General features: G+C 43.2%; 4 protein-coding genes across 5 annotated transcripts; 1 reads left to right on the top strand and 3 right to left on the bottom strand.

Annotated features, from left to right (window-relative positions):
* Window positions 1–764: 764 nt before the first annotated feature.
* LOC106578939 (cysteine-rich PDZ-binding protein) lies at window positions 765–2,973 on the bottom strand. The gene is made up of 5 exons (XM_014158227.3): window positions 2,855–2,973; window positions 2,405–2,470; window positions 2,272–2,326; window positions 2,069–2,181; window positions 765–1,251 (listed from the first exon to the last, which is right to left on the bottom strand). The coding sequence occupies exons 1-5, from the start codon at window positions 2,868–2,870 to the stop codon at window positions 1,187–1,189; spliced, it is 315 nt and encodes a 104-aa protein (XP_014013702.1). The 5' UTR covers window positions 2,871–2,973; the 3' UTR covers window positions 765–1,186.
* A 184-nt stretch (window positions 2,974–3,157) lies between these two features.
* LOC100196055 (phosphatidylinositol glycan, class F) lies at window positions 3,158–6,359 on the top strand. 2 transcript variants are annotated; one of them, XM_014158219.3, is made up of 6 exons: window positions 3,158–3,322; window positions 3,605–3,862; window positions 3,959–4,050; window positions 4,149–4,265; window positions 5,750–5,858; window positions 5,969–6,359. In XM_014158219.3, exons 2-6 carry the CDS (start codon window positions 3,635–3,637, stop codon window positions 6,080–6,082), a joined length of 660 nt encoding a protein of 219 aa, XP_014013694.1. In that variant the 5' UTR covers window positions 3,158–3,322; window positions 3,605–3,634; the 3' UTR covers window positions 6,083–6,359. The 2 variants fall into 2 exon arrangements, with proteins under 2 accessions (XP_014013694.1, NP_001134556.1); NM_001141084.1 differs by having other exon boundaries at window positions 3,159–3,322; window positions 3,600–3,862; window positions 5,969–6,121.
* Window positions 6,360–8,775: 2,416 nt separating this feature from the next.
* On the bottom strand, window positions 8,776–12,846 carry cox7a2l (cytochrome c oxidase subunit 7A2 like). The gene is made up of 3 exons (XM_014158226.3): window positions 12,668–12,846; window positions 12,202–12,336; window positions 8,776–9,194 (listed from the first exon to the last, which is right to left on the bottom strand). The coding sequence occupies exons 1-3, from the start codon at window positions 12,740–12,742 to the stop codon at window positions 9,051–9,053; spliced, it is 354 nt and encodes a 117-aa protein (XP_014013701.1). The 5' UTR covers window positions 12,743–12,846; the 3' UTR covers window positions 8,776–9,050.
* Window positions 12,847–16,213: 3,367 nt separating this feature from the next.
* Window positions 16,214–21,920, bottom strand: LOC106578937 (voltage-gated potassium channel regulatory subunit KCNG3). Its single transcript, XM_082965772.1, has 5 exons — window positions 20,749–21,920; window positions 19,824–19,834; window positions 18,066–18,240; window positions 17,626–17,692; window positions 16,214–16,927 (listed from the first exon to the last, which is right to left on the bottom strand). Exons 1-5 carry the CDS (start codon window positions 21,168–21,170, stop codon window positions 16,343–16,345), a joined length of 1,260 nt encoding a protein of 419 aa, XP_082821898.1. The 5' UTR covers window positions 21,171–21,920; the 3' UTR covers window positions 16,214–16,342.
* Between the last annotated feature and the right edge of the window lie 682 nt (window positions 21,921–22,602).

Here is a 22,602-nt window from a genome sequence, read left to right as displayed (position 1 = left end):
CACCCAAAGGACATCCAGCCAACTTGACACAACTATGGGAAGCATTGGAGTCAACATGGACCAACATCTCTGTGGAACTCTTTCAACACCTTGTTGTCCATGCCCTGGCGAATTGAGGCTGTTCTGAGGGCAAAAGGGGGTGCAACTCAATATTAGGAAAGTATTCCTGTTTTTTTCTTAATATGTGCAACAATGTTTTCCTCTCTCTATGTTGCCATATTTGTTTTCATGAATCGTGTGTTCTCAATAAAACAATATCACTACGACGGTAGTGGTTTGGCTCTTCCTTTCTGTGTAACAGGCTGGATGTGTGTATGGTGGGGTAGAGTGGAGAGCCTGAGGGTAGACAGGACATTTAAATGTCAATGACTTAGCCAACCTCTGTTCTCTAACCTGACCCTGGGTTGCACAGGAAGTTACAGCATGCTGTGTCACATCATGATGATGTCAGAGGTTCTAAACCAATCCCTGTGGGGCATAGAGCTGACAGAGATCCCACGTTCACATGCTAGTCGGAATTAGGAAACTCAAGAAATTTCTGACTAGCTAGCTGGTTGTAGTTATACATGTGCCGTGTTAAACCAGTTAGACAGTCAGAAATCTCAGAGAAAACGACTAGCACGTGAACACGGCAAGACACAGAAGAGGGTAATGACTCGTGATCATGCCTACTGAATAAGAAGACCATGTACATTGAACAGACATACTTGTTATGCTTTTCGTCTGAAACTACACAAAAGTAATAAATAATCCTGTCATTGCCATTACATATTGAATATTTTTATGCACTCAAAACATAACACTTGATATAATTCACAAAGAATCAATAAAAGGAAACTCCTGTATCAGAGCAGATTTTACACAACAGGAGAGAAACCATCAGTTCAGCTATTAAAACTAAAAGTAGTCTCCGATTTGGTGTGTGGAACAGTGCTGGCCACGTATTGCTGCTACAAAGCTGAAAATTATAGGAGCTTTACAATAGGGAGGGAAACCCTGCTCCACATCTGTCACACACACACACACACACACACACACACACACGAGTAAAAACCCCTTGACTGCAACTCTGCTATGAGTGTTTTAGACAGGGGGTCTAAACAACAGGATAAAGTCGTCATTCCTCGTGCACACCTTCCTCCCCTCTCCCTCTCTCCGGTCATCCTGGTGGCCTGTCAGAAGCCTGTCAGACAGAGGTCTGCTTGTAGTTCTTGGTGTCCAGAACCTTTTTCCCACACATGGCACAGATACCTGAGAAAGAAAAAGGGAGATAAGGGAGATTGTTATCAGGTGAAAGTGTCACACAATTTGCTTCTGAAAGAGCAACCAAAATGTAATAAAACATGGTGTGTGTGCTTAGGTAGATATACCGTAATTTCCGGACTATTAAGCGCACCTGAATATAAGCCGCACCCACTGAATTTAAAATGTTTTATTATTTTGAACATAAATAAGCCGCACATGTCTATAAACCGCAGGTGCCTACCAGTACATTGAAACAAATGAACTTTACACAGGCTTTAACGAAACACGGCTTGTAACAAAAATAAATAGGCTTTAACGAAACACGGCTTGTAACAAAAAATAAAAAAATTGCAGTAAGCTTTAGTTGTCTTTTGCACTGAGTCAATTCCTCACGCTGCTGTTTCCAACGTCTTATCATCGACTCATTAAGACCAAGCTCCCGTGCAGCAGCTCTATTTCCTTTTCCAACAGCCAGATCAATCACCTTCAACTGGAAAACTGCATCATATGCATTTCTCTGTGTCTTTGCCATGATGAGGGTGACAAAATGACTACCGTAATCAGAATGATGGGAAGTTTGAGAGCGCTCGATTTAATCTAAACAGTAAACAAAAAAGTTGTTTGACCTTAACCGTTCGGCAATTTCATTGGTCTAATGAAAGCTTCATGCCGCCAAAAAACTGAGCACGTCACAGAATGTTTTTTTGCAGAAAAAAAATTGAAAGCGGGAAAAATCCATATATTAGCCGCGTCATTGTTTAAGCCGCGAGGTTCAAAGCTGGGAAAAAAGTTGCGGCTTATAGTCCGGAATTTACGGTAGTACCTTTCTTGTAGGCACAGCCCTGGCAGTAGTGAGATCCTGATTGGTGAACAGAGCTCTTGCAGATTCTGCAGATGCCAAAGCCTGACTTTCCTGGCTTCCCATAAGGATCAAACCTGTTGACATAATCATATTACTGTAACATATTTACTGACCATATACAACATCCACCCGCTCCCATCATTCAACAACAACAACGGTCTTACCTGGCCTTCTTAGATGTCAGAGCCTTGTTCTCGTTCAGCTTCCGCCCACCGCTCTCTAATAAACATAATACAATACTGTAATGAATAATGAGTATCAAAGAATTCTAAACATTGTAATACAAAATTCTGTAACCTGTAGTGTTTCTCGCTCCATCCTTCCAGGTGTCTGGAGTTATCACCCTGCCCAGCTTTTTCTCACCTAAGAGAAAAAGAGAAAAAGAGAAGAGATAGAGGACGAGGAAGAAAAGTTAAGAAATAGGAGAAATTAAGAAAAAAGATGGGGAGAGATGGGAATTCATTACTAGCTGCAGGAGTCACACAAACACTTCTCGTTCGTTCTCGGATACACAATAGGGCATGCTAATTACGTAGACTACACAACAAAACAAGCCTTCTGCAATAGTTTCTAGTTAGATACTGTTGCTCAGATAAACAGAATCAGCTAACGTTAGCTAGCCAGCTAACTAGCCAGAGTAACGTTAAGATAGCTGCCATCTGCTAACACAGCATCGCTTTCTAACGTCAGCATTATAACATGCTTTACGGACAGAAATGCTAATACTCCTGAAAAGGTCGTACTTACAATTGTCGCAAACCATGTTTTCTTTGTTTAGACAAAAAGCAACAATTTTCGCTAAGAAATTGTACCTAAATGTGTAGCTCGTGTGTCAACAACGATTGTAAACTTCCTGTTCGTCTGGGACATCGGAATCTGATTCGTTGATCTCCCAGGTGGGGTAAATTTTTATTGGCTGCCAAATATGTCAGTCAATGACATAGTTGACTGACATATTTGGCAGCCAATAAGAATCCAAGCATCTGACCTTGCTCGGCAGCATGTTTACGGAAGTGCGTCTGATGAATGAACACTACATTATCGTCCGTGTCTATGTGGAATGTAGAACAACTGTCACGTATAGTTAATTTGTCTCATTTAGAATAGTAGCTACTGTCATATGTCTAAGGATGAAGCTAGCTAGGCCACAAAGGCAGTAGCTAGCAGCCAAAAAACGTCAACGTCGCAACATCTCAGAAGCAAGAGGTTCTCATTGTAAGGCGATTCAGAATATCCACTGGCACTGCTTGTTTCTGCCCTAGTTAGTTGGTTTTGTGCTAATAGCTGTTAGAGTTATTGCCAGGGGTTTAGTGGCTCAAACTATTATGATGAATGATTAACAATGCAACCAGCTCTGTCTGCCAGCCCTGAGTCTGCATGTTTTAACCATGCCTTTATTGTACAGGTGGTTGTGGACTCGCCCTGTAACGGCTACGTCTTTTCCTCTCAGTCGATGCAACATGTTACCATAATACCATATTTCCTATCTCAGTACAGGTAGACCTGACCAGACCTCTCTCCAGCACCATGTGGGACCAGGAGATCAGACAGATGGCGTCCAGCCACGCCATCATGGCGTCAGGGGTGTTTATGGCGACAGTGGTGCCAGCGGTGCTAGTGCCAGGTTTCTCTGTGTACGGGACCCACCTGCTGTGGCTGTACTCTGTTGCCGGGGCCGTTGCCGTGGTCAACATCACCCTGTTCTGGCTGCTGGGGGTCAGCTCCCCCACCAAGAAACACACTATCACCTACAAGGTACAGAGGCATACACACATCTGAGGTTATGATCAGTTTCATATCAGACCAGAACTGAACAGTATAAGCTGATAATCTCCTCGTCCTCTCCTTCAGGTGTCTAGGTTGGTACGTTCCTGTCTCTACCTGCTCCTTTCCTGTCTGTTCTTCCACACTGTAGTGATCCTGTATGGAGCACCGCTACTGGAGTGAGTTCTGCCAAGAGTATGTGTGTTTCCAACTGCCAAGATTGGGTGTGTCAGATTGTGTTGTAAGTCTTTGTTTCTGACTCTTTTCATTGTGTTAGGACTGCGTTGGAGACGTTCTCTCTGGCGGTGTTGTTGACCAGTCTAACCACTCTGAGGTGTGTCTGTGTCCTCGGGCCCAACGTCCAGGCTTGGATAAGAGTGTTCAGTCGACATGGGTACTACCTCTATCTACCTCTGACTCTCTCGGTCTCATGCATTTCCTGATCCTCGTATTCTCTCTCTAGTCAAACTCTCTCTCCAACTAGGGCTGGGTGATCATTTGAAATTAGCGCAAAGTTCCAAATACCTTTATTGCAAGAATCTAGGTTTTTCTGAGTGTTTGTCTTATTGGTCTCATCTCCTTCCCTCCGTCTGTGCTGTGTGCACCTTCCCACTTGCACATAGACACCAATCCCCTCCCCCTGTCACTCACAACAACAACAACAATGAAAGCATCTTCTTCCTCTCTGACAACAAGCAGTTTCAACTCGCTATTTGCGTTTGAGGTTTGGTCCAACAGAATCGGTGATATGGACACCAAATCACATTGAGACATTATTTTACTGTAATAGAACTTCAACTTTGTAAAGGTACCCTTTTTATGTCTCAACTCCCAAAATGTAGAACAGCAGAGCCTACAAAACGGGAGTATCAATGAACATGATTGTGAAAAATGTACTGTATGCTCAGTTTCTTTCACAGGTGGCATTGTGGTACCGCTAGCAGCATTTTAGCCAGACTGTTATGTGCTGGCTGTCTAGTCTGTGTTTTGTAAATGTGCCATGAGCATAAAAATATGTATTTATATAAGGAACAGGCAATGTTGTTCAAACAGTTGGAGACCGACAGGCGGGTGTATTCATAACAGTTGACCTGTTCTACCTGGTTAGCAAGCAAATGGATACAAGTTGGCTTTAATATAAATATAAAGATTAGCTGGCTACTCACTAGCAGGTGGACTTGTGCTTGAGAGATTGTTTATGAGACCTGTGTTCATTTCCTATAATACCTGCTACCAGGAGTTGGTCATTATCAGTGGTTGTGCATGGTTCAGCTTACATTTGTGACAAAAACTGCATTTTCATAGACTTGAGAGCCAGATAAGGGATTTATTGCGGCAACAACAAAAAGCAGGTTAAACTATTTTGATCAAATAATTAAATTAGGGTTGAAGGCTTATATTTAGGCCTAGGTACAATTGTACCTGAATTCATTTCATTATTCCCGACTGTTTTAAATGTAGTGTATTGATCATTAATTGTGCAACAAAGCTTATTTAGAAATAAAAATGTTTTTCGAGATATTGTGAATCTCCCATACGTTAGGAAAAAAATGATTTTTAAGCCGTCACCCAGCTCTTTCTCCAACTCCTTCTTTCTCTCTGCTGCTCTCTCTCGTATGTCCACTAGGAGGCAGTCTTCACAACTACATCACAAGCTTCACAATGAAGATGCTTTGTGTGTTAAATATCTATATGGTGCCTATAGATATTCTACACCTGCTTTTGTCACATTTTGCTGGCTTAAAATTAAATCTAAAAAGAGAGAAAAAAATTCTCCCTACAGATCTACACAACCTATACTTTTTAAAGTGAATGAAAGTTATAGAACATTTTCCAAATGAAGACAAGGTTTACACAATAGTTGTGTGTGTGTTTCAGGGCCATGTCGGTGTGGGACACCTCTCTACAGATGGTGGTTGGCTGCAGTGTTGTCGGAGCCTGGCTAGGAGCCTTCCCCATCCCATTGGACTGGGACCGGCCCTGGCAGGTCAGAACACTCACAGAAAGGCCATGAGTAGATTGACACAATTCCTTACTTTCATATCAGCAAGCCATGTCTGTTCTACACATTGATTTTCTATCTACAATTGTCTGTAGGTGTGGCCCGTCTCCTGCAGTCTGGGTGCAGTGATTGGTTACCTGACTGGGCTAGTCGCCGCCCCCGCCTGGATCCACTGGCACCGCAAACACCTCACCTACAAGATCAAGTGATGGACTGGGGAGAGAGTGAGTGAGGATGTGATGGACTGGGGAGAGTGAGTGAGGATGTGATGGACTGGGGAGAGTGTGCGTTTCTATACGTGCATATGGTTTATATGTCAGTCCTCCAGGCAGCTGATCCATTATCCCTGTAGTATTCCTGCTGTATTCCATTGGTATCTGAATATGTACTGGACTGTTGGAGTGGACAGGCTCTCTCCTGTAAAATATGTTGCCGTCAAAAAAGATTCCAGACTTCCCTTTTGACAAATAAAGTCTTAGTTCTCTACAGACGTTTTCTTTGTATTTCTCTGATTATGGTTGATCCAATAGGCTTGTAACTGGGTAATTACAGACAACAAAACAGTGACTGCCACAGCTATGCATTACACACACTGTTCCAATTACTCTAGCTGTCATCTTTCAATATCACGACTTCATTGATTCATTTTCTGTACTATGGCGGGGCTGTGTGTGTGTTGCTGTGCACTGAAAGGCAATTTGTCTTTTGTTCCTCCCTGGAGAATTGCTCCAATCTTTACCTTGTGTTCGAGGGAGAAGGGGAAGGGGGTAGAGTGTGCAGAAAGAAAGAGGAGAGGGAGGGAGTGCAATAAGGGGGTGAGTGGGTTCTGAAATGGGCTGTGGAATGAGTCAATACTCTCTCTAATAGAAGGATTAATATTTCATGACCATTTGTCTTCAGCGGTCTGATCATACAAGCGCTCCCTCATTTTTATTACCCTCTCCCCCTCCACACTGCTTTTTCTCTGTTTACCTCAGTCTTTCTCCCCCTTCTTGGTGACAGGTAGAGTTACTGACATGCTGTTCTCTCCAGTCTCTCCCTCTCTAAGAGCAGGAACAATAGAACAGACGATAGAGAGCTGTAGTGGGTCGTCGTGACACAATCAGAGAAAGGGTGAAGGAGGGAGAGACACCGGATTGGATGAGACGGGGTAGATGTATATGTAGCTGGGCAGCCTAGTGTCAGCCAAGGGAACCTGTAGATGTAAAACCTTAGCAAATAAAATGAGGAAAGAGCTTGACATGTCTCTATGGCTTATAGAGGCAAAGAGGAGCATCCGGCATAACGCCACAGCCAGCCACCCCCTCCACAAGAGATGAAGGGCGTCCAAGAGCCAAGTGAACAGCAGCTCAGACTGCACCAGACGGAGGAGGTCTTTCAGAAACACACACTTACTCTGGCAGAAGTCTGTAGGCTGTCTAAAGCTGTGTGGGAATAGGTCTGTCACATCCATTCTAAAGCTGTCGGTCAGTGAGAGAGCCAATGTTGTTCAGTGCATTTGAAAAGTATTCAAACCCCCTGAATTTTTCCACATTTTGTTCAGCTACAGCCTTAATGCAAAATGGATTACATTGTTTTTTCCCCTCAATCTCAATCACAATATCCCATATTGAGAAAGCAAAACCAGTTTTTTAGAAATGTATGCAAATGGTAAAATAAAAACATTTACATAAGTATTCAGACCATTTACTCAGTACTTTGTAGAAGCACTCTGGCAGCGATTACAGCCTCAAGTCTTCTTGGGTATGACACTACAAGCTTGGCACACCTGCATTTGGGGAGTTTCTCCAATTCTTCTCTGCAGATCCTCTCAAGCTGTCAGGTTGGATGGGGTTCAGGGTCAATCAAATTTATTTAAAAAGCCCTTCTTACATCAGCTGATGCCACAAAGTGCTGTACAGAAACCCAGCCTAAAACCCCAAACAGCAAGCAATGTAGGTGCAGAAGCACGGTGTAGGAAAAACTCCCTAGAAAGGCCGGAACCTAGGAAGAAACCTAGAGAGGAACCAGGATATGAGGGGTGGCCAGTCCTCTTCTGGCTGTGCCGGGTGGAGATTATAACAGAACATGGGCAAGATGTTCAAATGTTCATAGATGACCAGCAGGGTCAAATAATAATAATCACGGGTCAAGTCCGGGCTCTGGCTGGGCCACTCAAGGACATTCAGAGACTTGTACCGAAGCCACTCCTGCGTTGTCTTGGCTGTGTGCTTAGGGTCGTTGTCCTGTTGGAAGGTGAACCTTCGCCCCAGTCTGAGGGTCCAGAGTGCTCTGGAGCAAGTTTTCATCAAGGATCTCTTTGTACTTGGCTCGGTTCATCTTTCCCTCGATCCTAACAAGTCTCCCAGTCCCTACTGCTAAAAAAAACATCCCCACAGCATGATGCTGCCACCACCATGCTTCACCGTAGGGATGGGGCCAGGTTTCCTCCAGACATGACACTTGGCATTCTGGTCAAATAATTCTATCTTGTTTCTCATGGTCAGAGTCCTTTAGGTGCCTTTTGGTAAACTCCAAACGGGCTGTCATGTGCCTTTTACTGAGGAGTGGCTTCCGTCTGGCCACTCTACCATAAAGGCCTGATTGGTGCAGTGCTGCAGAGATGGTCTCCCATCTCCACAGAGGAACTATGGAGCTCTGTCAGAGTGATAATCGGGTTCTTGGTCACCTCCCTGACCAAGACCCTTCGTCCCCGATTGCTCAGTTTGGACAGGCAGCCAGCTCTAGGAAGAGTCTTGGTGTTTCCAAACTTCTTCCATTTAAGAATGATGGAAGCCACTGTTCTTGGGGACCTTCAATTCTGCAGAATTTTTTTGGTAACCTTCCCCAGATCTGTGCCTCAGAGCAGACGAGACACAGTTGGGTGCTTTGGGAACCATGCCAATAAAGGACAGAGGATCACTGGGTATTTAACTGTTTTTAATCACATTTATCAACTTCTTTTTATACAAATGTGACAGACAGACATCACACGTTCTCATATAATTACATTCATATTTTTGTTCCTCCTCATTTTCAACACATTTGCTCTGTATAGTTTCAGTGTTCGAGCCGTGGATGATATGATAGGTGTCGGGTCCTGGGCCAAGCCAGGGGTGTCATCAGTGAGGTGTAATGTTGGGCCCTTCTGAACAGACCCCCGGTGAACTTGGCTGGGGATATTGGGCTGGACTGGGTTTAGGTCGTTTTCCTGGGTCGTGCAGCGATGTAGAGGGCCACGAGGCAGTAAAGTGCTCCTCCTACTGTCAGGGCCATGGTGGTGCGGTACAACAGTCTGTCAGGGACACCTCTCTTCAGATGGACTGGAACGCCATCTGACGTCTGAGGCAGGGACAGAGAAAGAGAGGGGACTGTTAAGCACAAATCACACAGGCTGAGTTTACGTGTGTGAACGAGCGTGCTCAACTGGAAATAGAATACATGGGAGTGAAAAACAGAAAACAGACGTCCGCGAGCGTCAACGGCGTCACGAGCATATAGCCCGTCAACTTAGAAAGAACGTTTCTTTTTCCTTGCGTCTATGCGGAGCAATACTGGTCAAATTAGCCGATAAATTGTCCGAAAATAGACTGTTGGTGCACTGTAACATTGAATTGTGACATGTATAGTTAGTGTCTACTTAGTGTTGCTAAGTTTGACTGCCAGTGCCAACATTATGTATAGGATAGTGCTTATAGGACAGTGCCAGTGTAACAATGCATGAATGCAACGGAATTCTATACATTTATCAACCGGATTGTGTTTTGGAATTACACATGACGTTATCGATGTAATTTATTGTCAAAGTCATTTATTGACAATAGGCTATCACCATTGTAGCTTACAGCCAATTAAATTGATGAAGTTCAAATTAAATGCATGTTTGGGGGGGGGTCTAGATATTGAGTGGGTCATTTGTAGAAAAGAATTAGAAGAGATGCTATGCTAAAGTTGTAGTTTAAAACATATTGGGCTGTAGGCTAGGGTTTCAGTAAAATAGGCTACCTGTATAAAAAAAAAAAACTATGGCAGCATATGAGTGTTGATTTCCATCATAGGCATTTAGCCTAGGTGGGCTACGTCTGGAAAACTCAAGGAACTCCGATTTTGAGAGCGAATACAACTGTTTACTATGGCTTTATTTGTCACATGCGCCGAATACAACAAGTGTAGACTTTACCATGAAATGCTTACTTACAAGCCCTTACCTGTTGAGGACAGCAGCGGAACGCCTAGCCAACATCCAATGGAACAGCAGGGCGCGAAATACAAAACATCAAAAATCGAATAATTTCAATTTCTCAAACACACGACTATTTTACACCATTGTAAAGATACACTTCTCCTTAATGTAACCACATTGTCCGATTTCAGAAAGGCTTTACAGCGAAAGCAAAACATTAGATTATGTTAGGAGAGTACATAGACAAAAATAACCACACAGCCATTTTCCAAGCAAGGAGATGTGTCACAAAAACCCAAAATACAGCTAAATGAAGCACTAACCTTTGACGATCTTCATCAGATGACACTCCTAGGACATCATGTTACACAATACATGTATGTTTTGTTCGATAAAGTTAATATTTATATCCAAAAACAGCATTTTACATTGGCACGTGATGTTCAGAAAATGTATTCCCACCAAAAACTTCCGGTGAATGAGCGCTTCAATTTACAAAAATAATCATCATAAACGTTGACAAAATGCATAACAATTATTTTAAGAATTATAGATACAGTACTCCTTGATGCAACCTCTATGTCAGATTTTAAAATAGCTTTTCGGCGAAAGCACATTTTTCTATATTCTGAGTACATAGCTCGCCATCAAAGCAAGCTATACAGACACCCACCAAGTTCTGGGGTCACCTAAACTCAGAATTAGTATTATAAATATTCTCTTACCTTTGCTGATCTTCGTCAGAATGCACTCCCAGGATGGCTACTTCCACAAGAAATGGTTGTTTTTGTTCGAAATAATCCATATTTATGTCTAAATACCTCCGTTTTGTTTGTGCGTTCAGGTCACTATCCAAAGGCATAATGAGCAAGCGTAATTCGAGACACGAAAAGTCAAAATGTTCCATTACCGTTCGTAGAAACATGTCAAACGTTGCTTACAATCAATCTTTAGGGTATTTTTTACGTAAAAATGCGATAATATTCCAACCGGACAATAGCGTATTCATTCCAGGAGAAAAAGAAGCAACGGCACGCTCGCGGATCACCAAGTCCTTTGTCCATAGGCAGTCCACTCATTGACTGAGCTACTATTCTCTGCCCAGTAACAGGAGAATGATGGAAAGGCTGTTGACTTTCTGAAGGAGACTTTCTGAAGGCTGTTTACAGCCAATGGAAGCCTTAGGAAGTGCAACGTGACCCCACAGACACTGTAGTTTCGATAGGGATTCAAAAGAAGAACTACAATTCTCAGATCTCCCACTTCCTGGTTGGATTTTTCTCAGGTTTTTGCCTGCCATATGAGTTCTGTTATACTCATAGACATCATTCAAACAGTTTTAGAAACTTCAGAGTGTTTTCTATGCAAATCTACTAATAATATGCATATTCTAGTTTCTGGGCCCGAGTAGTAACCAGTTTAATTTGGGTACGTTTTTCATCCGGCCGTGGAAATACTGCCCCCTACACCCAACAGTGCAGTTCAAGAAAGAGTTAAGAAAATATTTATCAAGTAGACTAAAATAAAAACTAATAACAAAAAGTAACACAATTAGAATAATATTAACGAGGCTATATACAGGGGGCACCGGTACCGAGTCAGTGTGTGGGGGTACAGGCTAGTTGAGGTAATTTGTACATGTAGGTGGGGGTTAAGTGACTATGCATAGATAATAAACAGCGAGTAGCAGTGTACAAAAAGGAGGGGGGGGGGGGGTCAATGTAAATTGTCTGGTGGCGATTTTATTAATTGTTCAGCAGTCTTATGGCTTGGGGGTAGAAGCTGTTGAGGAGCCTTTTGGTCCTAGACTTGGCGCTCCGGTACCGCTTGCCGTGCGGTAGCAGAGAAAACGATCTATGACTTGCGTGACTGGAGTCTCTGACAATTTTATGGGCCTTCCTCTGACACCGCCTATTATATAGGTCCTGGATGGCAGGAAGCTTGGCCCCAGTGATGTACTGGGCCGTTCGCACTACCCTCTGTAGCGCCTTACGGTCAGATGCCATACCAGGCGGTGATGCAACCGGTCATGATGCTCTCGATGGTGCAGCTGTATCACCTTTTCAGGATCTGGGAAACCATGCCAAATCTTTTCAGTCTCCTGAGGGGAAAAAGGTTTAGAGGATAGAGAAAGGGGGAGTGTGAGAGGAGTGAGTGAGTGTGTACCTGGAACAGTCTCTGGAAGTATGGCACCTTGTTCACCCCTAGGTATTCCACCATGGCCCCTGACTCTGACACCATCTTGGTGGGTGTAGCAAACGTCATGGTGGGAGGCTCTGCTGGCAAACCAGACCTCAGACCCTGGAACAGAACACACAGTTTTATCTCAACACCAACACAAGTTAGGACAACTCCTTGAAGCACCTTTTGACAAGTAAAATAACCAGGTGCTAGTAAACTCAGTGGGGACAGGAGGGACGCTGCTAACTAGTTACACAAGCCATGGTCAAGATAAAAACTATTAATATTCATATCCCATTAACACAACTCAAAGAAATACATTTTTCACGTTTAGGCTCGGGCCTCTCGGATACGCTGTTCTGTCAGCCATCGCAGCACCGTTAGTTAATGAAGGTCACTAACGCCAGGTACCCAGCCTCTCACTGTCCGACTAGGGCACTCCCGGGCTTACCTGCGGACTGTAGGCGGTGGCCGGTGCCGACCCTGTCAACCTCTGGCTGAACCCGCTGAACTTGTAGTATGTCATGTTGCCAGATGAAGGACAGGTCAGATGGCGAGTAGTTACTGTTACAAAACACACAGCTTCTCTCGACAAATACACCCGGCGAAAAGGGTCTTTCCCGAGGCAGCGTCGACGGAAAGTGACGCACTGAGGTGTCTCTGCACTGCCCGTTCAGAAATGCAACAGCTATAGTATTGCGTCCCTTTGATATTTTAAGTAGAAATTGTGCACCAATATTACATTTTAAAAGCCTGTTATATTAAGTGAAGTGCTCTTTAATATAGACTTCATGAAGAATTAAATCAATCAGTTTTGTTATATGAATAAAGACTTGCTAAAGTGGCAAAATTCAGAATTCCCTTTGTGCACCCTCTGTGATTTCTAGGGAGATTTCAACTCACATAACCCCAATATTTCTGCTAGTGTTCACTGTCATTGTAAAGCCCTAGTTATTTTTGTTGCTTTGAGAAAGTCATTTCTGAAGATTATTTTTTATTTTATGTGATTTACTGATTCACATAGGCTACATCTGTTCCTTTAATGCAAGGGCAACCCTGTTATGTGAACTGAACTCTCGATTTAATATGGTGAAACTATTTATTTTTAAATATTTTTCCCTAAATAAACATTGAACATCTAAAAGCCAAATCCTAGTGTAAAAGCAGGTGAGCTGGTTCTACTGTTTGGGGCCATTTCCTGATGTTTTGTGGTGGAAAACTGAGTGCGTGGAGCATAACACGTCAACTCTGTTACCCATTGATAGACAGGCTAGAAATGTTTTAACAATGTAAAAAATAGATAATAGTGAAGCTTGCATTCAATTGCCACACCCTGTTGCACACAACACACAATGGGCATTGTGGCTGATTTAAGATGAAATTGTCAACCCTGCTTCAGTCAACCCTATTACAGTCAACTCTGCTACAGTCAACCCTATTACAGTCAACTCTGTTACAGTCAACCCTATTACAGTCAACCCTGCTACAGTCAACCACATTACAGTCAACCCTGTTATAGTCAACCCTATTACAGTCAACCCTGTTACAGTCAATCCTGTTACAGTCAACCCTGTCACAGTCAACCCTGTTACAGTCACCTCTATGACAGTCAATCCTGTTACAGTCAACCCTGTTACAGTCAACCCTATTACTTTATTTGGCACTTAATAGACACTTACTATAGTATTTGTTTTCTTTCTTTTTTACCTCTTGAGATGGGAAAAATTGTTTTCTATGAAGTTTTATGAAATATACATTTTTTTCAAACGTTCAAAGGGCATTAAATTGGTGGAAGGAACTGTGACAGTACCAAAGAAGACAGGGTTAAACTTACAATTAGATTATCTTTATAAAGGTTTATAATTTGTTTATTAGGCTAACTGTCAATTAAACATTAGGATATAAATAAGTGCACCTAGATATGCCTCCTATCAAAAACAAAGAATGTTCTTCAACTGTAAATTGCTTGCCAATAAAGTTGGATGATTTAATGAGTGTTCAACTTATAAGCATTTGTAATTACAATCATAAAGCACTAATAACAGTGCAGCTACATAAGGAGTGAGGGCGGGGGGCAGCAGGAGGAAGCAAAGAGTCAGATGAGAGGGAGTGAGAGAGGGATGAACAGGGGGATGAGAGGGAGTGAGAGAGGGATGAACAGGGGGATGAGAGGGAGTGAGAGAGGGATGAACAGGGGGATGAGAGGGATGAACAGGGGGATGAGAGGGAGTGAGAGAGGGATGAACTGGGGGATGAGAGGGAGTGAGAGAGGGATGAACAGGGGGATGAGAGGGATGAACAGGGGGATGAGAGGGAGTGAGAGAGGGATGAACAGGGGGATGAGAGGGAGTGAGAGAGGGATGAACAGGGGGATGAGAGGGATGAACAGGGGGATGAGAGGGAGTGAGAGAGGGATGAACTGGGGGATGAGAGGGATGAACAGGGGGATGAGAGGGATGAACAGGGGGATGAGAGGGAGTGAGAGAGGGATGAACAGGGGAATGAGAGAGATGAACAGGGGGATGAGAGGGAGTAAGAGAGGGATGAACAGGGGGATGAGAGGGAGAGTGTGTGTGTTTGGTTCACATATTTCTCCTCTCAGAATCACAGCGACTCACAGGCACAGGCAGCCAATCATCTGCAGACTTGTGTCCAGTCTGAAACTATGGTTTATGTAGCTACGGAATTGTTCATGGGATATGTGATGCTCCATACCCGTTACAGATTGGCTAATGGAAAGCCTCGAAAGGAATTTTTCAACTAACCTGTTCTTGCCGGAGAATATTCAGAAAGATATTAAGTTCACGTTTTGCACCGAGTGAGGAGTTCCCTCACCATTTTAGCTGCCAGACATCTTGCATTTCCCAACATCTTTGCAAGAAATCGTTGTTTTTAATGCGACGCGGCCGCGGCTATGTGTAGTTGTAAATGAGAACCTGTTCTCAACTGGACTAACTGGTTAAATAAAGGTGAAATAAATAAATACATGTTAAAAAGTAGGTGACGACCAAAACAAAGATCTACACACATGCAAGAGGCATTTCTCACTCGATACAAAAAGTGGATTTCTGAATATTCTCTGTTTTTTGGAGAACCACGTGAAACTAGACACAGACATTTATAAGATACATTTTTTTTACTGAATCGAGAACGAAACAAGTATCTTCCTTATCGTATCTCCTAGAACAGGTTAGTTGAAAAATTCCTTGTGAAATTCCAATCTGTAACGGGTATGGAGCATCACATATCCCGTCAACAATTCTGTAGCTACAGTTTATGGTCTGTACAGTCTGCTGGTGTGTGTGTGTGTGTGTGTGTGTGTGTGTGTGTGTGTGTGTGTGTGTGTGTGTGTGTGTGTGTGTGTGTGTGTGTGTGTGTGTGTGTGTGTGTGTGTGTGTATGAGCAGCAGCGTCACAGCTATGATTGACAGTCATACAGTAACTGAACTAGGCGAGAAACCTGTTCCCCATAGAGACCAGAAACACATAATTTGTCACTTTGTAGTTTGCTAAGAGAAAATCAATAGAAATTCACACATGCATTCACACACACAAACACGCACACAGTCTCTGTTGATCTTTTATGCTGAGCTCATGCCGACTGTCTTTGTCTGTTTCTTTCATCTCTGTCAGGCTATCTCATCCTCTCTTTGTCTCTCTCTTTTTTTATTTCAGACTGAAACCTACACAAATGGGAAAAGCTGTCTCTGCGAAAGTAGTTTCCATGGAGATATGATGCAAACATTGACTTATGGTCTTTGTGTGTCTTCTGTCATCTGCCCTGCTTCCAGATGGCGGCACAGGATTGGTGGAGATACGAGGGACGTCCAAAAGTCTATTAGTTCATTAAAGTTCCATGTTCAGGGGGAGGGGCCGAAGGGGTCACTTCAACTAGGCAGCTGGGCAAAGCTGTAGAAGATGAGAGGGTGTGTGTGTGTGTGTGTGTGTGTGTGTGTGTGTGTGTGTGTGTGTATATATATTCATGTGTGTGTGTGTGTGTGTGTGTGTGTGTGTGTGTGTGTGTGTGTGTGTGTGTGTGTGTGTGTGTGTATATTCAGTGTGTCTGTCTGTCTGTCTGTCTGTCTGTCTGTCTGTCTGTCTGTCTGTCTGTCTGTGTGTGTGTATATTCAGTGTGTGTGTGTGTGTGTGTACCTAGCGGAGCGTAACTTCAGTTCGTTGTAACACTGAACAAAGCTGTGGTAGATGAAGGTGATTGGCAACGCTAGAAGAACGATGCCACTGACCACACACAGCCCGCCCAGCATGCGCCCACCAACCGTTACTGGGTAAACGTCACCGTAACCAACGGTCGTCATGGAGATGACAGCCCACCATGCGGCAGCTGGGATGCTGGCATAGTCTCCTCCTCTGTTACTGCGGTCGTCAAGGTTACGGTGGTCAGGGTCAAGGCCATGCTCCAGCAGCTGAGCCAATGCGCTGTATATTGCCGTGGCAACGGTAAGAAAAATGGCGAGGGTGGCCATCTCGTGACGACAGCGGCGTAGCGTCATCCCCAGAGTCTGCAGTCCCAGGAAGTGTCTGGCCAGCTTCACCAGCCAGAACACACGCATCATCCTCAGAACCCTCAGGGTTACCCCGGCGACGCCTGACAATCCCCCTGCTCCGCCTGGCATCACCATTGAGACGTAGTAAGGTGTGATGGCCGCCACGTCGATCAGGTTCAGCGGCCGACACAGGAAGACCAGCTTGTCCTGGATTAGATTTAGATTTTGGGGTTATAAAATGAATGTAATGAAAAAAGAAGGATAAGTACCAGCCTTTTTGGGATTATATAGAATCATTTTTTATGGTCTTTCGAGAACTTTTATGGAGAATGTTTCTATAAAAAACCTTTCTCAATCTGAATGGTTCTTTGTAGATCCTTTTGTAGAACAATACAGGGTTTTTAATTATGGTCAGCCATATTATATTGTTTAAATTCCATGGGTGTTATTATTGTGTTAATTGACAAGTTGAATCTAGTGAACTTCCTCTAGAACATCTGGAGCTCCCTGAGGAGAGAATTGGGAACCACTGACTGAATTAGTTAACTGTTCTCAAATTACACAAGCCATACATGAGTCTTTCACAAGACACAATCACTAGCCACAGTCATATATAATATGTAATGACATAACATAACACACTAGATAAACTGGAATGACACTCTCACTCATTGTTGCACAAAAAGGAGCTGTACGTAAATCACACCCCAAAATATTCAAATGAGCCGCCCTACATTTTAATTATCACTAAAAGAGCAAAGAACCCTTTTGTGAACTGTAAAGAACCATTAAAGAGTTCCAAGTGTTCTTTGAGCCATTATGGTTCCACATAGAACCATCCCCATTACCAAATAACCCTTGAGGAACAATCATATTTTAGTGTGTGGAACCAAAAAGTAACACACCTTAGCCACGAGGAAACGCACCACACACTCCGCTGTGAACCAACCGATACACACCGCCTCCACAATCCTGTAAGGAGGTATAAAAAGAGAAACACAGAGAGGGAAAGGAAAGGAGAGACACAAAGACAAGAGGACTGTTAGAGTTAACCAGCCAAAACATCTCCTATTGTTGTAGCTACGTCTGATTGCTTATTGATTCGCAGCCAGGTTATTAGAGGTCTGTGTGTACGGATAATCAATGTTTTAAATTAAAGCCAATGGCTGTCTGCTGTGCAGTATCCGGCTGCTTGTTGTCACCGATCAATCTTACCGAGAAGCCCACAATCATCACACACACTCCCATACACACACTCACACACACTAACACCCCAATTCGACTGATATTCAATGACCCCTGCTTGCGTGCGTGCATGCGCTTTTGTGAGTGTGTGTGTGTGTACCTGTGCTCTTCCACTGTGTTGTGTTTTGCGGTGTTCCAATCTGGCAGCGTGCTCATACACAGCATCACCATGGAGATGATGACGAAGATGACGGACAGCAAAGCGAGGAGTTGAGCTGCCACCGATGACCCCGGTTCCTCAAAGGTCCGACGCATCCACTCTAGCCACCCTGATCCTACACACACAGACACACACACACAAAGGTCTGTATTACATGTGTCAAACATATCACACTCAAAGGCCTACACACAGACACAGACAGTGGCGTCTAACTATCTAGCATTTGAGATGGGGCCCCCAACGCCCATAGGGGGCACAAAGGCACTTGGCAACTCAGATTTGTCCTATTTGTTTATTTTTCAGATGTTTAATTGATTACTAAACATTTTTAAGCCCATCTTTTATCATCATTATTATTTATTTTTTATTCTGTCAGTGGTGTTTGGCGGAGGGGGCACACTGACTGGACCAGGCAAAGAGTACCCTCCCCCCTCCATTCTCCCTAGTCAGTGGTTCTTTCCAAGGTACAAGGAGCAAAGAGATAGCCTAGGCAGGATGCTACTCTAGTGTGTGCAGTATTGCCAGTGGAGGAGAGAGAGTGTAGAGCGACACACACATCATTTGAGTTGATTTTAGCTTCTGGTGATTGAGGTATGTTGGTAAATGAATTTGATCAAGCAATACTGAACAAAAATATAAACGCAACATGTAAAGTATTGGTCTCATGTTTCATGAGCTGAAGTAAAAGATCCCCAAAATGTTCCATACCCACACAAAGCTTATTTCTCTCAAATGTAGTGCACAAATTAGTTTACATCCCTGTTAGTGAGCATTTCTCCTTTGCCAAGACCATCCACCCACCTGACAGGTGTGGCATATCAAGAAGCTGATTAAACAGCATGCTACTTACACAGGCGCACCATATGCTGGGGACAATAATAGGCCACTCTAAAATGTGCAGTTCTGTCACACAACACAATGCCACAGATGTCTCATGTTTTGAGGGAGTGTGCAAAGGCAGTGGTGTAAAGTACTTATGTAAAAATACTTGAAAGTACTACTTAAGTCGTTTTTTGTGGTATCTGTACTTTACTATTTATATTTTTGACAACTTTTAATTTTACCTCACTACGTTCCTAAAGAAAATGATATACTTTTTACTCCATACATTTTCAATGACACCCAGGACAAGAAGGACAAGAAATTGGCCTAATTCACACTTATCAAGAGAACATCCCTGGTCATCCCTACTGCCTCTGATCTAGCGGACTCACTAGATCAGAGGCAGTAGGGATAAGCTTTGTTTGTAAATTATGTCTGAGTGTTGGAGCGTGCCTCTTGCTATCCCTAAATAAATACAAAAACAGGAAAATTGTGCCATCTGGTTTGCGTAATACAAAGGTTAAATAAATAAAATAAATAATATATTGAATTTTAAATAATTCGTACTTTCACTTTTGATACTTAAGTATATTTTAGCAGTTATATTTACTTTTGATACTTATGTCTATTTAAGACCAAATGCTTTTAGAATTTGACTCAAGTAAGATTTTACTGGGTGACTTCCACTTTTACTTGAGTCATTTTCTATTAAGGTATCTTTACTTTTACTCAAGTATGACAATTGTGTACTTTTTCCACCACTGGCAATTGGCATACTGACTACAGGAATGTCCACCAGAGCTGTTGCCAGATAATTTAATGTTCATTTCTCTACCATAAGCCTTCTCCAAAATGTTTTTGAGAATTTGGCAGTACGTCCAACCAGCCTCACAACCGCAGACCACGTGTAACCACGCCAGCCCTGGACCTCCACATCCGGCTTCTTCACCTGCAGGATCGTCTGAGACCAGCCCTTTTGTGGGGAAAAACTAATTCAGATTTTGCTTGGCCTGGCTCCCAAGTGGGTGGGCCTATGCCTTCCCAGGCCCACCCATGGCTGAGCCCCTGTCCAGTCATGTGAAATCCTTAGATTAGGGCCCAATTTATTTATTTCAATTGACTGATTTCCTTATATGAACTGTAACTCAGTAAAATTGTTGAAATTCTTCCTCATTGTGTTTATATTTTTGTTCAGTATATGTAGCCTATTAACTCCTTCCTGATGAATAAATAAAATGCAAATGTTTTGTTGTTTCTCTGTAATACTAGCCACCTAGCAATTTTATGAAGTTGGAAATTCATAGACAGCGAATTAAAATCACAGGCTATAAATTCATAGACATTTTCCACTGTGAAATTCATCGTTAGATGCATGCATGCAAAGATCGACAGCCATTTAGATTGTTCTTTTCAAAACTCAAAAGACAATAAATAGATACACAATTGACTAAAACGTATTTAATTATTGGGTTATGACACTATATACCAGTGTGGTAGTTGTACTGAACTCCTAAGGCATAAAAGTTCTTAATGAATCAATGTGCATCATTAAGTAAAATAACAATTGAACAGGTAAAGAGGTATGCTTAGATAACCTATGCAGAAAAGTATACATTTGTTTTATTATATAGAATTAGGCATAATATACCAGTGCACAAACACACACTAGATTGCAGGTGTTTGAGAAATGCAACCCCCCCCCCCCCCCCCCCCCAATCCTCATGTTTTTGTGCCCCCTCTAAAATAATGAGTGCATGACGCCCCTGACAACACACACACACACACACACACACACACACACCCTTTCTCCACCTCCACCTCGCTCCGGGACTCGTTGTCCTCCGCGCGCATAATCAGGTCCTCTTCGGAATAACCGGTGTCGTCTAGTCTCCGCTGGCAACAGAACTCCAGATGCGCGCTCCCAAGCCCCCAGTACAGCATTTCGCTGTAAAAGGAGAGCGCGCACACTCCCGGGACGAATCGGAGCTTTCCGGAGCGCAAGTAGAGCATAATGAAGACAAAGGCTTGCGCGTGCCGGTCGAAGAAGAATTCATTGCTATCCTGGTCGTAGTCGTCGCAGACCTCGAGGACTTCCTTCTCCGTGACACAGGCGTGCAGGCGGCTCACGCGCTGAAGTGGGAAATCACGGATCACCTCGCCAGGGAAGGCGTACCGGGTACCCCCCACGTTCAGTACACAGACGCTCTTCTTACCGAACTTCATCTTTCTCTCCACTGTAGCCAAACCGTACACTCACAATCCAGAAATGCCCTCAGGTCTGGCGGTGTCCCATCTCCTCTCCAACCACGGAGATCAAAAGTCAAGCAAACCAAATGACTAAATCACTCTGGAGATAACCATCAGGCAGAGCAGAAACTTCCTCTGCTGTCTGTATAGACCCGGGTTCTCCGGATCCGTCCTGGCGCACTTCTTGACTCCAGGCTCTCCTCGGTGTTTTACGCACAGCCAGCGCCTGGTACAAGACAGGAGATGGACTCAGACTGATCTCCACTATAGAGGAAAGGGTAATGTCTCTGCTCCCATGGATTGATGGATCAGGTTGCACCCAGAGCGGGATGGAAACTGCTCCTCTCCTCTCTCTTCTCCGTCTGCACCAACCACTCGCTTTCCACCACCCCTCTCCCTCTCTGTGATGTCACAAATCTCCCCCTTTCTCAACACACATGCACGCACGCACGCGCGCACACACACACGCTAGATAAACATTGCGCACCATGGTAACACGTCTGGGATAGAGCTGTCAACGAGAGGCGATGAGAACATGAAATACGGCCGTTTTTGAACAGCTTATTGCCTATATTTCACGCCCACACACAGACTCAGAGACAGACAGACAGACAGACATTCGGACACAAAGAGTACGAATTACATCGGAAAGGATAACTTGGCAGTGACAACCTATAGTTTAAAATAAATGTTTCTGTTAATGCAAGTGTTATGGACCTTGTTTGCTAGAATTGTTGTGAACATGAATGTTTTCACCAGATATACACTGTAAAACATTTCCTGTAAAAAGTACAGCATCTTACTGGCAGAAACTGGCCAGTAAGTTACTGTCATTTATTTTACAGTTCAGCTACTGTAATCCATTTTACAGTAATCTATTTTATGTCACCTAAATTGTTACTGTAATCTAATTTACACTATATTACTGGAATTATCCATGCAGAAACATATGTGTGTTCGTTGCAAGATTTTATTTTTTACATTTACATTTTGGTCATTTAGCGGGTGCTGTCAGTGCATTCAACCAAGGTTGATAAAAAACACATATCACAGTGATGGCAAGTAAAACTTTACTGTAACATTACTGAAAATGTTGTTGTAGTTAATGTATTGGTCTCCAAAATAATTGTAATTAAAACAAGATATCTTATGATATATCTCTGACTATCTCTGGATAGTGCCAATACATTACTGAGATATTCAAGGTAACTTGATGCCAGAGCAATGAAACACAGTACAATACAGGCAAAGTGGCTATTCACTTGTAAGAAAATTATTTCCACAGTATTATACTGTAATTACAAGGGATTAGAGCAAACAGGTTGGCTCTAGGCATTCACATATTACAGGATATTAAGGAATACTTGCACTCTTAGAAGCATAAACAAAGACTTCCAAACTGGCCGTG

Source organism: Salmo salar, chromosome 19, assembly GCF_965601325.2.
Source record: "Salmo salar chromosome 19, fSalSal1, whole genome shotgun sequence".
NCBI lineage: Eukaryota > Metazoa > Chordata > Actinopteri > Salmoniformes > Salmonidae > Salmo > Salmo salar.
This window is presented reverse-complemented; position numbering and strand designations above follow the sequence as displayed.

Bases quoted from the DNA above. Each gene is read 5' to 3' on its own strand.
- LOC106578939 (XM_014158227.3), bottom strand. The intron at 2,327-2,404 runs GTTACAGAATTT...TATGTTTATTAG, and splicing joins TGGAGCGAGAAACACTACAG to AGAGCGGTGGGCGGAAGCTG. The intron at 1,252-2,068 runs GTACTACCGTAA...TTTCTTTCTCAG, and splicing joins GGGCTGTGCCTACAAGAAAG to GTATCTGTGCCATGTGTGGG.
- cox7a2l (XM_014158226.3), bottom strand. From the start codon at position 12,742: ATGACATACTACAAGTTCAGCGGGTTCAGCCAGAGGTTGACAGGGTCG. The intron at 12,337-12,667 runs GTAAGCCCGGGA...GTTCTGTTCCAG, and splicing joins CCACCGCCTACAGTCCGCAG to GGTCTGAGGTCTGGTTTGCC. The intron at 9,195-12,201 runs GTACACACTCAC...TCCCTGCCTCAG, and splicing joins ACTTCCAGAGACTGTTCCAG to ACGTCAGATGGCGTTCCAGT.
- LOC100196055 (XM_014158219.3), top strand. From the start codon at position 3,635: ATGTGGGACCAGGAGATCAGACAGATGGCGTCCAGCCACGCCATCATG. The intron at 3,863-3,958 runs GTACAGAGGCAT...CCTCTCCTTCAG, and splicing joins AACACACTATCACCTACAAG to GTGTCTAGGTTGGTACGTTC. The intron at 4,051-4,148 runs GTGAGTTCTGCC...TCATTGTGTTAG, and splicing joins TATGGAGCACCGCTACTGGA to GACTGCGTTGGAGACGTTCT.
- LOC106578937 (XM_082965772.1), bottom strand. From the start codon at position 21,170: ATGAAGTTCGGTAAGAAGAGCGTCTGTGTACTGAACGTGGGGGGTACC. The intron at 17,693-18,065 runs GTACACACACAC...ACCTCCTTACAG, and splicing joins AACACAGTGGAAGAGCACAG to GATTGTGGAGGCGGTGTGTA. The intron at 16,928-17,625 runs GTGTGTTACTTT...AATCTAATCCAG, and splicing joins TGCGTTTCCTCGTGGCTAAG to GACAAGCTGGTCTTCCTGTG.